The 17,372-nt window shown below is 42.7% G+C and overlaps 1 protein-coding gene across 1 annotated transcript in view; it reads left to right on the top strand.

Annotated features, from left to right (window-relative positions):
• Window positions 1–17,372, top strand: part of LOC138201344 (fibronectin-like) — a 31,392-nt gene that overhangs the window by 12,210 nt on the left and 1,810 nt on the right. Inside the window, exons 13-48 of the mRNA XM_069154754.1 lie at window positions 420–541; window positions 689–857; window positions 1,187–1,372; window positions 1,495–1,623; window positions 1,797–1,886; window positions 1,973–2,167; window positions 4,185–4,463; window positions 4,877–5,140; window positions 5,537–5,631; window positions 6,004–6,172; window positions 6,318–6,404; window positions 6,540–6,731; window positions 7,399–7,671; window positions 8,267–8,381; window positions 8,496–8,572; window positions 8,661–8,750; window positions 8,864–9,130; window positions 9,212–9,328; window positions 9,492–9,656; window positions 9,768–9,923; window positions 10,013–10,126; window positions 10,215–10,484; window positions 10,850–11,061; window positions 11,150–11,237; window positions 11,409–11,594; window positions 11,763–11,852; window positions 12,345–12,536; window positions 12,650–12,739; window positions 13,636–13,744; window positions 13,902–14,121; window positions 14,301–14,471; window positions 14,562–14,700; window positions 14,835–14,999; window positions 16,001–16,126; window positions 16,833–16,939; window positions 17,129–17,248. Of these exons, the coding sequence (XP_069010855.1) occupies window positions 420–541; window positions 689–857; window positions 1,187–1,372; window positions 1,495–1,623; window positions 1,797–1,886; window positions 1,973–2,167; window positions 4,185–4,463; window positions 4,877–5,140; window positions 5,537–5,631; window positions 6,004–6,172; window positions 6,318–6,404; window positions 6,540–6,731; window positions 7,399–7,671; window positions 8,267–8,381; window positions 8,496–8,572; window positions 8,661–8,750; window positions 8,864–9,130; window positions 9,212–9,328; window positions 9,492–9,656; window positions 9,768–9,923; window positions 10,013–10,126; window positions 10,215–10,484; window positions 10,850–11,061; window positions 11,150–11,237; window positions 11,409–11,594; window positions 11,763–11,852; window positions 12,345–12,536; window positions 12,650–12,739; window positions 13,636–13,744; window positions 13,902–14,121; window positions 14,301–14,471; window positions 14,562–14,700; window positions 14,835–14,999; window positions 16,001–16,126; window positions 16,833–16,939; window positions 17,129–17,248 (5,636 nt within the window). The remainder of the gene's footprint in view (window positions 1–419; window positions 542–688; window positions 858–1,186; window positions 1,373–1,494; window positions 1,624–1,796; window positions 1,887–1,972; window positions 2,168–4,184; window positions 4,464–4,876; window positions 5,141–5,536; window positions 5,632–6,003; window positions 6,173–6,317; window positions 6,405–6,539; window positions 6,732–7,398; window positions 7,672–8,266; window positions 8,382–8,495; window positions 8,573–8,660; window positions 8,751–8,863; window positions 9,131–9,211; window positions 9,329–9,491; window positions 9,657–9,767; window positions 9,924–10,012; window positions 10,127–10,214; window positions 10,485–10,849; window positions 11,062–11,149; window positions 11,238–11,408; window positions 11,595–11,762; window positions 11,853–12,344; window positions 12,537–12,649; window positions 12,740–13,635; window positions 13,745–13,901; window positions 14,122–14,300; window positions 14,472–14,561; window positions 14,701–14,834; window positions 15,000–16,000; window positions 16,127–16,832; window positions 16,940–17,128; window positions 17,249–17,372) is intronic.

Genomic DNA, 17,372 nt, shown 5'->3' with positions numbered 1-17,372 from the left:
CAGAGGACTGGAAAGATTGGGAAACGCGGTGGAAACAGAGAAGATTTGAAGTAGAGAGTAGCAGAGTAAAAGTCTTCTCTCCTCCAGCAGTTGAAGTCTATGCTGGAATCTCACAAGGACCTGCTAGTTTTTCTCAACTCTGTCTGTGTTGTGTTCAGGAAAACACTGCTGCAATGCTCACTGATACTCACTCTTAGGTTGGGTTATGTAAAGCTGTTGGTGTTTTGAAATTACTCATATTGTACACAGCAGTGTGTTGCCATTAGGTTGTATTTGGCATTATGTTTTAGTTACGATACCGTTTACAGTAAACAAGCAGCATTGATATTAGATCTTTATCCCTATCAAAATATTCTGATCATGCACCCTAGAGAAGCTGCTGTGCTTACTCCTCTTTCTGTGCTGTGTTTCTCTCCCAGGTGGTCACCGTCCTGTTCAGGTGATCATAACAGAATCTGGAAACCAACCCAACTCCCACCCTATTCAGTGGAACGCCCCATCGTCTGCTCACATCAACCAGTACATCCTTAAATGGAAAGTGGTGAGTTTTCTGATTTACCAACACGGCAAACACAGAAATCGATGCCTCTTATTTCCCATCTCTTCACTGGACCTGATCTTAATGTGTCTATTGGCATCTCAAACATTCAACATCTCATAATTTAAAACATTTCATCACATTTTACAGAAAAACACTCAGAGCCCATGGAGGGAGGTGGTGATTCCTGGCCATCTTCACTCCTACACCATCTCTGGTCTCAAACCAGGCATCACCTACGAGGGTCAGCTGATCAGCGTGCTGCGGTTTGGACGCAGGGAGGTCACACGGTTTGACTTCACCACCACTTACGGATCATGTGAGTTAAGGGAGTGGACAGATCTCAATGATAGCTGAGTCAGTGCAAAATTTTTGTCTTTATGTAATCAACTGAGCCTGGTTTCCAAAATCTGGAAAATTATTTTGAAGACGGCAATCTAGGAATGAGTTTCAACATCAATATAAACAATTTTGTTTTCCTTTTTGATTCCTTAAATTTAACTTGTATTCAATCAGAATGTCTTCACTGCGATTTATATAACATTTTTAAGTAAGGGTGTCCTGGCCAGTTTTTATAGTCCTGAAATCAGAGGCGGCAAGTAACCAGCTCTCACGTTTTCCATCCATCTGTCTCCGTTTCTCCTGTAGTGGCTACATCACAAGGTGAGACCACCCCGCCTCCACTTATGGTTGACATCTCGGAGTCGGTGACCGAAATTACCTCCAGCAGCTTCGTCGTCTCCTGGGTTTCTGCCTCCGACACCGTTTCTGGTTTCAGAGTGGAGTATGAGCTCAGTGAGCAGGGACAAGCCACCGGACAGCCCATTGTGTTAGGTAAGTACAGAATAGAGTCAGATAGTGTCAAAATTACTATTCCTAAAGATGAAAATGTTGTCATAGAGTCCCCCCCTCATTCTTCAGAGATGTATTGATACAAGATATGTGTTTCCTGTCAGACCTGCCCCGCTCGACTACCTCAGTGAACATTAATGAGCTGCTGCCTGGGAGGAAGTACAACGTTAACGTCTACGAGGTTACAGATGGCGAAGAGGACAACCTCATTCTTACTACTTCACAGACAACTGGTCAGCAGACACATACACGCACTCTCACTTATTTTATATTATCACCTTTCTTATCTAGTAGTGTTTCCCCCTCATCGAAGGCACAAAAATGACTGCTGCTAGACTGATATCTAGTTTAAATCAAATGATAAAGTGGGTATAATTTTCCTTTTCATACTTAATTTCCATCACAGCACCCGATGCTCCCAAAGAGCACGAAGTAGAGGAGGTGGGAGAAAGTTCCATTGTGATCAGCTGGGATAAACCACTGGCTCCCATCACTGGTATGTTATGACACTATTGTGAAGTCACATCCAAAATCTAGTCATTTGTACACACAGTGAACTGTACGTTCCCTTCCTCCGTGCAGGCTACCGCGTCGTCTACACGCCGTCAGTCGAAGGTGAAAGCACAGAGCTGACTCTCCCTGACACGGCAACATCTGTGACTCTGAGCGACCTTCGACCTGGGAAGTTGTACAACATCAGTATCTACGCAGTGGAGGACAGCCTGGAGAGCGAGCCTATCTTTGTACAAGTCAACACCTCTGGAGATTCTAGGCCAGGTAAATGACTCGTGTTCAGCAAAGGGGAACTAACATTTATACAGGAGAAGGAAGTCAGGAAGCCTGTACGGTTATAAGGAAGGTTGTATGTGATGTGTTTCTGATTGTGAGTGGCAAGAAGGAGATTGTCAAACAAAATCTTTGGATTCCTGGACAAACTCCTCAATATGTTGGGGCCGTTTTCTTCATTTACTATGTCCACAGCTGCTTGTTTTTACATCCACGAGTTTTTCATATAGTCCCCTCTACCAGCTCAAACCAAAGTCGTCCTGCAAAGGTGTGTTACTGGCTGATATTTACCACAATAGTTGGGTTTGTCTGGCTCTCAAACATGTAGGGATTGATAAACTTTGGGAAACCGTGTCCCCTTTTTTCTGTTCGCAGCAGTATTTGTTGTGCAGTGACCAAAAATCGACCTATTGGTGATCTTTAGATATTAAAATTTTATCCCATCACTCAGATTATATTACTCGCTGTATGTTCATATGAATTTGATTTCTCTTGTCATAAGGGGACCAACCTGAAAGTCATCTCGTGGCCTATTTAGCGATTTCTGCAGAATGTTCCGATACTCAATACGAGGAATAAGAAGAGTTTTCCAATGAAAAGTGAAGTCATTGAGTTCACAGCTGTTGCACTCGTACTCTGCTCCTCTGGAGTTATGTAAAACTTCTCCATCTGCCAGGTCCAACATGCTGTTGGTGCAGTCATGCAGATGTTGGAAAAGTGTGTGTCCTTGTGTGTGGATACTTGTTTGTAAAATGGATTAAAGGTGCATGACCTCGTTGACCTCTTGTTTGGACAGACAGGGGAACCCTCCTCCACCCTGGAACCTGCACACCATGACATATTGGTGTGTTTTATAGTGTTGTCTGAGCTGCACTATCCACTGGGTTTAGTGCAGAGTTGGTGCTCACATCAGACGTTGTCATATAATAGTTATAATGTACGGTATTTATATGAATGTTAAACATAGCAGCCGCATCTGATTGGATTTGCTTTTGTAGGTCTTTGCAGGTCTTCAGTGAACAGTTTTAAAGTTCAAATGTTTTTGAAGAACAGCAGTCATGAGATTCAGCATAAAGCTCTTCCCAGAAAGCGCAATTGTTTAATCCAAAGCATAGCTGAGTCATTTTGAACTTTGCATCTGCACTTCAGTCTATGAAGGTTTGAACTAACAAAAGATGAATCGGTTCAGACATCTCCACTTGATAATCTCGACTTTTCTTTTATATTTTAATTTCTTTTCTCCATCACAGATCTCCATCTATCTCTCCCTTCTCTTTCTTTGCTTTCAGTCCAGCTTTTCTTCACATCTGTCTCCTGTTTAAAAACATTTCTGTGTTCTGCCTTCCTATCTCTCTGAAATCCAGAGCAATGCAATCATTTGGCATTTGTTTCTCTGTAGAAATTGTGTTGTGTTAACCTGCTCATACACCCATGAGCCTGTTATGTAAACACTATGTAAACCAAAGTGTGCTTTGATGATATGCAGCATGAAAGCAAATGCGCTGAATGGCTTATCAAAAAGTTGTTTTCAATCCCCTGGACGATAAAATCACAGCAATGAGGTCAGGGAATTGAATGGAATTTTCACATATTTAACCTTGTTTAACCTTTTCAAATGCGACCCCCTGAGTTTGTTATTTTAATTTTCTTTATTGCCTGTTTAAGATGGCGAGAGGCATCAACTTTAGTGTTGGATAGTAAGGAACTTAAATTCTGTGATTCCTACAGTATCTAAACATTATGCTTTTATATAAGCTTCCATTTTGTGTTATGTATTAGATGTTTTTTCCCCCACACACTTCTTCATGCATTCATCAGCAGCTGTATGAGAGTTATCTTTTCACTCAGAGAAGAGCTATTATTCACATTTTACAGTTTTGACTAACTCAGCACTAAAATACAAATATATTTTTCTTTAAGATATAGAAAGACAATAATAGACATAAATGGAATCTACCCATTATTAAAGAACTTTGATGCTAAGTATTTGTTTTGTGTGTGTCCACAGGTGAAGTGGCCTCCCCCACCGACCTGCAGTTCTTTGAGGTGTTCGACAAAAAAATCGTTCTGACCTGGTCCAGTCCCGGCAGCGACATCACTGGTTTCCGGGTCACCGCGGTTCCTATTGATGAGTCTGGTTCTCCTCAGAGAGAGATGACTCTGCCTGTCAGCCAAAACTCCTACATCGAAGTGACGCACCTTCAGCCAGGCACACTGTACCGCTTCAACGTCTACGCCATTCACAACGGAGAGGAAAGTTTACCACTGATTGGGGAGCGAACTACGAGTGAGTTTGACAGATGACCACACAGGGAGGTTAATATATACAGTTGTATAAAACGGGTTTTAAATTAGAGAGACACAAATACAAATAGACCTCAGACTTGCTTCCCAAAAGAAATACATGACAGGGATTTTTTTTTTTTTAACCACCTTCCCTGACTAAAGTAATTGTTACACATTTAAAAAATGTTGCAGTGGCTATGAATAAGGTATTAGATAGCTACCGCATGTAAGATTGAAAAGCCATCCATAGTTTTGTGGCATGTTTTGAAAAATAATATGTAGGCTGGTATTGCATGAAGGATAAGAATGTAAACATCTAGAGTGTTTGACGTTTCGCACAGTCCCGTATGTAATGTGATGACAACGTCTGTAATGTTATATCTAACGCTTGTTTATTGATGTGTCTCTTTCTAGAGCCAGACGACCCCACAGACATCCATTTCACCAACGTGACCGAGGACAGTGCGGTGATGCTGTGGTTCGCACCCCGGGCCAAAATCACCGGCTACCGTCTCTTCCTCAACCTTGAGGGCTCCAACCCCAAGCAGCTTCGCCTGCCCGCCCGCCTCTCTCAGTACACCCTCCTCAACCTGCAGCCTCACACAGAGTACACGGCTACGCTGCACGCAGAGCAGGACAACACGCTGAGCAAAGGAGAGACTGCTGTGTTCACCACGAGTGAGTTCCCGCTGCATTCATCTAACGACTGCCTGTAAAGCTTTTGTGGTCACTTTGCCTAGCTGGTACTCGTGTGACAAAGTGAGATTCTGATTTTGTTATTCAGCAGTTTTAAAAGTGACATGTTTTAATTTCTTATTATTCTCTAAATTTGGATGTTTTCCACATTTCTATGAACATAACTTTGAGTACAATTTTAGAATAGCTGCACAAGTAAACCCTGAAAATACTAGTAATGGTGTTTACCTCCAGAAACTATAATCGGTCAGTTTGAATACTCGTCGAGATATAATTGAGTGACTAGAGTACATGTAAACACTTATGTTGTATTTTTTTTTTGCGTTCTAAGACACTAAAACTTATCAAAACGCTCATTTACTCTCTGTGTGTTTCTAGACCCACCCATGGGTAATGCTCCTCATTTCAACACTGATGTGACGGATACCTCCATTATAATCTCTTGGACTCCCGTTCCCCACATTGGATATAAGGTACATTCACTGCTTACACATAACACACAAAGTTAAATACTGCATAAGAAGCTATAAATCTGACCATGTTTCCATTCTGTCCCTTAAAACCAGCGACTGGATTTTGTAATTGTCCTTAAATGAACACATTTCCTTCTGTTTGATGTTGAAACCACTTTCCAGTTACTTTTGCTTCAGTCAAGGCCTCTTCAGAGTTAGATCACATGGGAACTTCAGAACTCCAGAGCTAAATCTGATTGGTCAGACTATGTCACACCAGAGATGAGAATTTTCCTCTGGCCTCCATGTTCTTGGGAAAACACTGACCTGTGACCTTTACCTCCTGTACCCGCAGTCCGCGTGTCTCTGACTCTGTGTGCATTCATGTCTCAGTTGACAGTACGGCCCAGTCAGGGTGGGGAAGCCCCGAGAGACGTGACCTCTGACTCAGGAAGTATTTACATTTCCGGTCTGACTCCGGGAGTGGAGTACACCTACAGCATCCAGCCAGTCGTTGACGGTCATGAGCAAGGAGCGGCGGTCACACGTCGTGTTGTCACTCGTAAGTAAACCATGTATTCATGTATTTTTTTTTATTAATTTTTTTTACTCACCTCTGTTTTCTCTCTTACTCCTCCACATCCTTTTAAATCTTATACTCTTTTCTATTTTCTCCTGCTCTGATCTGTTTTTTTCTTCCTCTCCAGCTCTGTCTCCCCCTACTGATCTCAACCTGGAGTCGAATCCCGGCACCGGTGAGCTCATGGTCCAGTGGAACGGAGCCAGTACACCAGGTACACGCGCAAATACGCCCCCACATGTGCATAAAAGACAAATGATCAAGTCACATTTAATCACATTTCAAATAATCAATCAGACATCTTGACATCTTTCCTATCTGACTTTCTCCAACTCCTTCTCTCTCCAAGACATCACTGGCTACAAAGTGACGTGCGCTCCCACCAATGGGCAACAAGGAAACAGTGTGGAGGAATTCGTGGAGGCGGGGCAGAACTCTTGCACCCTGGAAAACCTCAGTCCGGGTGTGGAGTACAACGTCAGTGTGGTTACTGTGAAGGATGACATGGAGAGCGCTCCTGTGTCGACCATCATCACACCGGGTGAGTTTAAGAAGTTTACAAACAGATTTTAGAGGTTTTAATGGGTTTTTAAGCCCCTGGAGTGTGCACTGTATGTTCGATCCTAGAAAATAAAATAAAAAATAAGGTGCCTTTTCAAAATGCATTTTGTACGTTTTGTTTACACAGGTAAGACCATGCTATCATTTGCAGAAGCACATATCTAAAATAACATGTTGAAAGTTTATATTTTGAAATAACACATCAACTTTCAACATGTAACATTATACGAGCTCTTACTCTAGTAGCACTGCTGTTATAGCTCTGTTCCAGCTGCTAAGTGACTGCAAAACTGCAACACTTAATGCTTTGCTGTCTGCGTATATATATTAAGAATTTTCAATGGAGACACTTCATTGAATAGCCTCACTAGATGGTAATATATATATCAGTAGAAGCAAACTTCCATGAGCCCTTCCATTAGTGTGACATGTTGAGTCTGTCACCCTCCTGGAAGTGGACAATTTTTGATGCCCAGCTTAACCCCTGCTTCTTCTTTCCTTGTGCCTTCGCTTTTCTTTCGTCTTTGCTTCTTGTTTGTTTTGTTTTTGTTTTGTCTTGTGTGTGTCTGTTTCCTTTTTTTCTTCCTTCCCTCTCCTCCACTCTCCCCCACCGCCTCGCCCCAAACCCTCCTTTTCCCGCCACCCAGAAGTACCACAGCTGACTGACCTCAGCTTCGAGGATGTGAGCGACACCACCATCAGCCTCAACTGGTCGCCGCTCAACACCACAGCCATCACTGGTTACAGGATCACGGTGGTCGCAGCCGGCGAGAGCGTACCCATCTTTGAAGACATGGTCCTGCCGACGACTGGTCATTACACCGTCTACGGACTGGAGCCCGGCATCGGCTACGACATCAGCGTGATCACTGTGACGGAGAACGGCGAGAGTGAACCCACCACGCTCACTCAGCAGACCTGTAAGAGCCATGTTTCTTGTTATAAGAGCCATTCATTTATAAATCATAATACCAAACTGACTTTCCTTCAGGCTGGTGGGTAATGTGATTTAAGTTGCCTGTGAGGGGAATCACAAACGACCTTGTGTGTGTTACGATTATATGACGTAATACGGTTCTTAACCCTGTGACATGGCTCTTCAAATAAAAACCCTTTTAAGTTGCCGATGTAATTGCTTTGCATGCTGCGTTGTCAGTTTAATACTCCTCTGTGTCGGTGTACGCGTGGACCATCTGGATTTAGTTTCGAGGTTTTATCATACTCCGGCTCATTTTGCCTCCCATAGAGCAAACACTGCTTGTTCTCTCACTTTTAAGATGCCGTTAGACTTCAGACATAAATTTACACTGACACACACTTGATGTTAGTGTGTGTATTTCACTCTTTTAGTCATTTCTATATGTCCATGTTTCTCTCTCTTCCTGTTTGTTTTCTCCCCTTTCGTTTGTCTCTTTTCTCTTTAATCAAATTATTATAATTCCCTGAACTTCTTTTACAAGCAGTAACAAATCTGTTAAATCTAATGTGACCTTTTGCTGTTCTCTCTTCCAATAGCTGTGCCAGCTCCCACTGATTTGGGCTTTGGTGAGGTTGGAGCAGACAGTTTGGAAGTCACCTGGGTCTCTCCCCGCGTCCCAAACACGGCTGACATTGACAGCTACCTCATTAGGTACGAGAAGGAATATAACATCTGCTTACCTGTTTTTTTGTAGGCACACTAATTTTGGTGCACTCAAGTGTCAGAAACATAACAGAAATTACTCTTTGTTGTTGTATTATTCAGGTATCACCCCATTGACGATGAAGATGACATTACAGAAACCAGCGTTGGAGGCAGCACTAACAATGTGGTGCTAAAGAGTAAGTTGTAACACGCACAAATAATGCACAGTAACGTGCAGACACAAATAGTTACATTTATATTTATATTGTCTGTGCTTGTCCACAGATTTGCTGCCTAACACCGAGTACCTGGTGAGCGTGGTGTGTGTCTATGAGCAGAGAGAAAGCTCTCCTCTCGTCGGCACCAAGAAAACAGGTGATCCTTATTTGATCTGACTTGAGACCCGAAGTGTATCAGTTTAGAGTCAGCCACTGATATGTTAAAACTGAGTATTTATTCATCCTTTTCTGTCTCCCAACCTCCTTCAGCTCTGGATTCACCAGTCGGCCTTCGTTTCTCTGAGGTCTTCACCAACTCTTTCACTGTCCACTGGCTTGCTCCCCAGAGCAAAATCACCGGCTACCGTATCCGTTACCAAATGGCCAGCGGTGGGAGAGCCAAGGACGAGAGGCTGCCCCCCTCCAGGGGCCACTTCACTCTGACGGGACTCATTTCGGACACGGAGTACTTGGTCAACATCTTCGCAGTGAGCGGGACACAAGAGAGCCTGCCGCTCAGTGGGAAACAGAAAACAAGTATGAAACACCAGATTTACTTACACTATTTACTCACCATGTTATCACCAACATGTTGTTCATGATTTGTTCTTTGTCCAGTCTCTGATGCTCCTACAGACCTAGAAGTTCTAGACTCGTCCCCCATGAGCATCACTGTCCGCTGGGCTGCCCCACCAGTCACTGTGCGCTACTACAGGATCACACATGGAGAGTCAGGTAAACCTAAAATAGATCATATACTTCATTTATTTAAGGGTTTTTGCTGAGAAGGACAGTTTTTTTTTTTTTATTGTTCATCCATTTATTGTGAAACTTTTGCATTTGGAAATACTAAGTCTTATTTTTGCTCAAATCTGTGACACTGTTAATCTTCATCCAGGAGGTCACAGTAATCCTAAAGAGTTCACTGTGCCCGGCTCTCAGTCCACTGCCACCATCAATAACTTGAAGCCCGGTACTGACTACACGATCACGGTCTACGCTGTGACCGGTAGAGGAGACAGCCCCGCGTCCAGCACACCAATCTATGTCACACACAAGACTGGTACAGACACACTCTTTCAGATGCATAACAAACTAAAAACATTTTTTCTGATTATCTTGGCTCCATTGTTTCCACTCATGGCCTCCTCAACCCTGCTTCCTCCTCTCCTAGGTGTCGACTCCCCCTCCGAAATGAAAGTGACAGAGGTGAATGACAACAGTGTCACAGTGAGGTGGAGCCCTGCTCAGGGTCCCATCAAGGGATACAGGGTGACTGGGGTCCCCAGAAATGGACAGGGACCAGCTTTCACTGAGGTGGTGGCTCCAGGTATGGTCTTCAAATTCACAGTACGTTGTGTTTACGTCAGTATGCTGAAGCTTTACTAACTGTCATGTCCTTTACCTTCTCTTTTCCAGACCAGACGGAGATCACTTTCTCAGGCCTGATGCCAACAGTAGAATATGTTTTGAGTGTGTACGCTCTTGGGCAAGATGGAGAGAGCTCTCCACTGGTGGTGAATGCTTTAACAAGTAAGGGATTGCCATTTCTAGAAATACATTTGTAAGATACTGTATTTTTACCTCTTCTTCGAAAATCTCAAAATCTCTTCTTCTTTAGATGTAGACCGTCCCAAGGACCTGACCTTCTCAGACATCGACTCCACCTCGCTGCGGATCACCTGGGACAGTCCTGAGGGAATCGTCACGTCATACCGGGTCCTGTACTCAAGTCCAGAGGAGGGTGAGAGAGAGCTGCGTCCTGCTCCCCGAGGAGATGCTGAGTCCACCGTCATCTATGGTCTGCAGCCCGGCACTGAATACACTGTGAAGGTCATCGCCGTGCACGACGACACAGCCAGTACACCACTGGTCGGGACACAAGCCACAGGTAGGGAAGCAAGTTCGTTTTAGGTTTGCGTGCTCTATATATGTGTCAGATCATATATTACAATTAAGAAATAATTTAATGTTTTACAAAAGGATTCATTGTTAGTTTCTTTATCTAAACATCTGTACTATTACCTAGTCAAAATGGATAAAGCACCAGAACCAGCATGAAAACCTGGGTTTTAGTGCCAATTCCACGACTTTTCTATCAGAAACCTGTTTCATTTTTACAAAAGAAATCAATATTTCTCACACCTGGTGAAACACCAGGACCCATAAAAAAAGAGTTTGATTTATGTCAACAACCACTTTGCTTTCCCTGTTTCTAACTAACCTCGTTCTTTTCTTTTTCTTCCCTCTATCCAGCGATCTCTCCTCCCACAAACCTCCAGTTCTCCCAGGTCGGTCCCACCTCCTTCACGATGTTCTGGGCAGTGCCTCGCCAGGAAAATCGTCTTAGTGGCCTCACAGGCCTCACGGGATACCGTGTGGTGGTCAACCCAAAGAACAAGAGCGGACCCACCAAAGAGATCAACCTGGCCCCCGACACCACGCAGGCACATATATCTGGGCTCATGGTGAGTGTGAAGGAAATCAACCTGCAGTCACTTAAAACATGAGTCACAGCTGTGGAGACTCAAACAGGTTGTTTTTTTTCTCCATTAGATTGCAACTACCTATGAAGTCCATGTTTATGCCTTGAAGAACTCTCTGACCAGCAGGCCAGTCCAAGGAGAGGTCACCACTCTGGAGAGTGAGTCTCTAACACGGAAACATTCACATATATATATATATATATATATATATATATATATATTCACAGTTTTGATTCAAGGAAATGAAGAGATGACACAATGGATGGTCTTTCTCTGCTGGGTTTATTTCTTTTTTACAAATCCTTTTTTATCTGTTCGTCTGCCTGAAGATATCAGCCCCCCTCGTCGTGTACGGATCTCTGACGTTAACGATTCCTCCATCACTCTGACCTGGAGGTCCAAGACAGAAACCATCTCCGGCTTCCTGATTGAGGCCACACCCACCTCCTCCTCTCCGAGCTATATACCCATTAAAAAGACCATCAGCCCAGACTTGCGCTCATACACTATTACAGGTACACAGATGTTAGAATTCAAATACATGAAACGGAAAGCTGCAGCTGTGAAAACAATACAAAAACGTCTTGTAATATAGTTCAATCTTCACGTCATATTTATAGTTTGTCGACACATCAGGATAAGCATACCGTCTCTTACTAACGTGTCTTGTGTTTACACCTAAGGTCTGGAGCCCGGGACAAATTATAAGATCAACGTTTACACGCTGAAAGGCAACGGACGCAGCGTACCTCTCACACTCACTGCTACCACAGGTAACCAATAAACGCTGTCCTGCAGATTCAGTCAGGAACTGTACATTACTTAGACATATTAGACCTTTGCAGAGATAAAAAGGTATAAAAACATAGTGATTATACTGTAGTACAATATATGTAACACTCGTGGCAACAAAGATAGACGTCATCAGTGTGGAAAACTCAAATTCATTCCAGTATTTTATTTAGCAAAATTAACCTAATTTAGTAATACTGAATAAAGTCTGTTTGACATTTTTGAACTCAAATATTTCATTATAGTTTCTAAAAAAAGATAGTTTTTTTGTGTCCTTATCATAAAGCCCAACATTAACTTCATACAAACAGTGGTAGATGTTATGTTATGCTACAGTATGCAGTAGAAGTTTTAGTATTATGTAGTTACCCTTTAATAGTGTGTGGTAACGGCCATTTCTTCAAACATGTTGCTCAAAATTACATGTATTTAATTTGTTTTTCTGAGTCACGACTTGCCTGTCTCTCTTCTAGCTCAACCTCTGGTCATCCCTCCCACCAACATTCGTTTCACCTCCCTGAACCCCAAGAGCATTTCCTTCATGTGGGAGCCATCTCGCACTCCAAAGGTCACCGGGTATTATATCACCTATGAGGAGGCGGGCGGTTTGCCTCGAGAAGTCACCCCCAGACCTCACGCAGGCCAGTCCTCCGCCAGCATTGATGGTGAGTGAGCACCAGATTTATGGCCACAGACAAATGGTGAACACATGCAATTTATTCTCATTAAACAAAATGTACAAATGGACTTTTTCTCATGTGTTTGTGTTTGTTCATAGGTCTGAAACCAGGAACGGAATACGTTATAAAGATTGTAACACTGCAGAACACTTTGAGAAGCTCTCCTCTGGTGGGAAAAGCAAGAACTCGTAAGTGCAGTCGTTATCCACCGGCTAGCGTTTAATGGTCAAATCAAGCTTAAGATCTTTGAGGTTTTCCTTGTTTTACAGATTAGTTGTTAGATTATTCCTCTGTGGAAATATGTAAGATATTGTTGAATGTTAAAAGACAGTTTCTCTTCAACATTCTTTCATCATTTTGGCAACAGAGCGGTGTATAAATATTTATCTCGCAACAACAAAAACTGAATTTATGATGCTTTCAGTTTAAATGATCACATTCTGAAGGTATGACGTACGATTGGCGATATTAAATCTTCCCACGAAATTTTTTTATGACTAGTCTATTGAATTGAATACTATTGCCTGTGTTTCTGCTCCCCACATTTTACAAGTTGTGCCAAGACTTGCTCTTGTAAGGTGAAGTAATGTCAATTCTAAAACTGAGGACAGAGCTTTGAAATCTGGCTATGTTTACTTTTCATGATTGTTGTAATGAAGAGTCGTTTCTCTAGAGACAAACAAAACAGCACATAATAAATCATAGTTGCTACATGTTAACAACTGTGATTTATTTTAGAGCTTTGTTGTGGTGCCCCCTGCTGGCAGCAACTATTCAAACTATAACTTGTACTGGTATCAGATACAAACCGTACCATACATCAGTCTGAGTCAGTTTGGATCCATCAGATTCACTGCTGGTCTGAAAGTCGTCAATGTTTTCCTTTGAAAAAAAATCTCACAACCTATTCTGAAACTTTTTTGTTGGTGTATTGCATTATTACAGAAGGGCATGGCAGCTGGTTTCCTGACATCTGAACAATAACTCAGTGGAGACCATTTTGTGTTTTTACCTGCTAAAAACTCGTTTTCTTTGCCTTACTTGCTTCTAACAGTCAGTTTGCATTTATCTATCATCCCATCAGAACCAGCTACAGATCACCAGCTGTTAGTTCCTGAGCTGCCTCAGCTTCCTATTCCTCATCGACCCAGCCCTGACATCCTGGATGTCCCAGAGACCTTCAATGACAAGATGTAAGCATCTGCACACAACTTCTGTGTAAAAAAAACAAAAAACAGTGCTTTAAATTTTGAGAGCTCCTTCAAACAGTTTTGTTTCGTCCACACTTTGTCCTCTTTTGCATCTTCTGTCTTTTATTCTTGTCTCATCCTTCTCTTTTTCTGTGTCCAGTTTTGACTCCAACTTCGTCCACCTGGCTGGTACTAGTGGCCAGAGCCAACCAGGCCAGCAGGGTCAGCACATATATACCGAGTATCAGAGCCTGGGCCCCAATAATGGACTTCATGGCCCTTACAGTGGACCCAAAGAAGGCCAGAGACCCACTCTCAGAGAACCCCTGGTTTATATTCCTGTAGCAGGGCCTGATGGGAACAGAGTACCCTTGGTCAAGGTGTGTGAGACTTAAACTATCAGCTGTAAACCTGATATGCCAGAGGAAGAGGCTAAACAGCAAAGATGTTTATATATTAGCTGTGGATCTTTTAGTATTTGACAAAAAGTGGATATTTAAAATGTCTGGGTGATTTTTATGAACTCACATCGTCACACTTTGTTTGTTTGACTTGATAGGTGAGCGATGGGCCTCTGCCAGGTCTTGCGTTTGGTTTCCCTGACAATGAAACAGAGCTACCCCAAGAAGCGCAGACAATCACAACCCTCTCCTGGCATCCCATCCCCCAAACTTCAGAGTACGAGGTGTCCTGCAATCCCATCACAAACTTGGAGGAAAGAGGCTTCCAGGTATAGACAAGCACACACAGACTGTTACATTCAGAAATCTTCACTACTAGAGAAGGAACCTTGATAGCTACTTTCTCTTTCTCCACACAGATGCGTCTTCCAGGCACCTCCAACAGCGCCACACTGATCGGACTAACATCCGGAGCGTCCTACAATGTGGTAGTGGAGGCCATGAGGGGCGGGGCTAAAGAGAAGGTTCTGGAGGAAGTTGTAACTGTTGGCAATGCTGGTACGGTGGTTCACACTGATACGTTTTCCTTTCATCACAGAAAACTGAGTAATCACAAAGATTCAGAGAGTTTAATTTAACTAAAAGGTGTTAATTATTTCAATAACTTTTTTTTTTCCTTCCCTTAATTCCAGGTGACATCCCGATCACCTCCAATCGGGGGGATGTGTGTTATGACACATTCACACACACCTACCACGAGGTGGGCTCAGAGTGGGAGCGCATGTCTGAGACGGGCTTCAAGCTGTGGTGCCACTGCCTTGGCCTGGGCAGTGGTCATTTTAGGTGTGATTCATCCAGTGAGTGGCTTATTAACCCCATCCCATCATGCTTTGCAAACACCCACCATAGAATTTTATTAATAATTCAATGATTCTATGTGATTTAATCAAGAGGAATTTATAAGAAGGAGTTTTGAGATTAAAACATTTTTTATGAACAAAAAATGATGGTATTGTACATCATACACGTTATAAATTCCTTTGCTACAGTTCACAAGCCGTAGAACCATAAAGATCATGTTCTATGTGCAGAAGCATGCAGTAATATAATGACAGCATGGGCATCATTGGCAATGAGAAATAGATCATTTACATACATGTTGTTCTCTTATGTATAATTATTTGTAATTGTATTTAGTGTTATAGGTATAGGATACTATCTTCATACATAAATTCATGATGAAGATCATATATTTACTATCTATGAGTCTGCCTTTAGTATGCCCATGTTGATCTTAGTGCTCTGTCTCTGTAAACTGTGAAAACTTCACAGTAAACGCGCAGAAAGCTCAGCTAACCTCTCAGCCTCACTCTCAGTTGTTTGGATTGTCCATAAATGTCCAATGATAACATAACAATACCAAGAACTGAGATCATCAGCCGTAGGTTCGTTGTCCCAGATCTGACTGTATGCTTGGGTTGTGCGTCCACACTGGGAGCAGAAAGTGATCATGTGTTGTTTGAAGTATGGATGTATTTCTTACGATGAAGATGAGTGCTTGTTTTACAGGCACTGTGATTTACTCTGTTCAGAAATCAGTATATGTGAAAGCTGTGAAACTTTCTCGACAGTATGAAGGGGAAAGGAGTTGTGTTTGGATGCTCCTGACATATACTGATGATCTTCTCTTCCTTCAATCTGCCCCCCCCCTCTCCCGCCTGTATCCTATTCATCCTCCCTGTTTTTCATCTCCTGTTCAATGCACCCCGTCTCCCCTCCTCTACACCTCTTACTTTTACTCCTCACTCCTGTTGTCCTCTCTTTCTGTACCTCTGTCTGCTACGTCCCGCTTCTAAAGAGTGGTGTCATGACAACGGGAATAACCACCGTGTTGGAGAAAAGTGGGATCGCCAAGCTGAGAACGGTCACATGATGAGCTGCACCTGTCTGGGCAATGGAAAGGGAGAATTCAAGTGTGAACCTCGTAAGTACAGACTGGTACACACATGAAAGAACTTGGATATTAAGCTTTCAATATCCTGATATTGGATGACTCTGTTTGTGAAGGAATGTTGTCCTTTTAGGTATCTTAAGCTCTGAGAGGGGGAGCGATCCTTTACGGTCACAATGACCGAGTATCAAAGCCTGGGCCCCATTAATGGACTTATTAGGCAACCCTGAGAAAAAGAGAAGGGAGTGTTGAAGGGGCAACTACTCCTAAATGCAGATGCTGTTATGACTGTAGCTTCAGGTTCCAGGGATACTTGTCATACATCTCCTTATCTGGAACACTGAAACTCAGAGTTGAAACAGAAGCGCTCAGTTTGACTTGAATTGACTTGTAACTGCTTAAATCGGACTCCTATTGATTAAGTGTCAATTAAAAGTGTTTGCAATAACACATCCACAAGCCTCCTGTAGCTTCTTCAACATTATTCAAGTAGCGTCACAATGTCCCTTACTCTGCTAAGGTTTGTACACTCCATCATCCACATGAGTGGTTGTGTTACTTGTCCTTTTAAATTTGATGTCTTGTGAATATTGAGTTGCCCTTCATATCTGATATAAAATTAGTTGAGTATACATGAAACACTTCCTGGTTCCCACACACTCGGTATGTTAGATCTCGGACAGGGATGCTTAATTATGTGATTTTTATTGAGCTTTAATCAATAAATCTCATTCTCCAGATGAGTCGACATGTTATGACGATGGGAAGATGTACCAGGTTGGAAACCAGTGGCAGAAGGAATACCTGGGTGCCATCTGTACCTGCACCTGCTACGGAGGACAACAGGTAGCACTCTATACACATGTCCATGCCACTTTCTGTATTGCTTAAAATGTAGACAGAGTACAAATTCTTGGAGTGTCTTTCTTTTGTGTGTGTGTGTGTAAAGGACTGCATGATGGATGTGGTCAGGCTGCTTTCATGTATGTATGTGTGTGTGTATATATAAATTAAGCTTTCCCTCCCCCTCTTTAGGGCTGGCGGTGTGAGAACTGCAGAAGGCCAGGAGGACACGCTGACGTAGATGCTGACCTCCTCCAACCTGTTCACTCAGATACCTTCGACCGGTACAGAGAAAACGCTCTACGCAAACTGGTCAGTATCTCATTAGGTTATGTTTTTTTTCTCATAAAATGTTCTTGTCTAAAATTTCCATTTTATTACATGACAAACCAATGAATCAACATTTAATCTTAGATATCACCACACTGTATACATT

This window comes from Embiotoca jacksoni, unplaced genomic scaffold (genome assembly GCF_022577435.1).
Source record: "Embiotoca jacksoni isolate LCO1_2020_lvr unplaced genomic scaffold, fEmbJac1.0.p SCAF_2, whole genome shotgun sequence".
NCBI classification, from domain to species: Eukaryota; Metazoa; Chordata; class Actinopteri; family Embiotocidae; genus Embiotoca; species Embiotoca jacksoni.
This window is presented reverse-complemented; position numbering and strand designations above follow the sequence as displayed.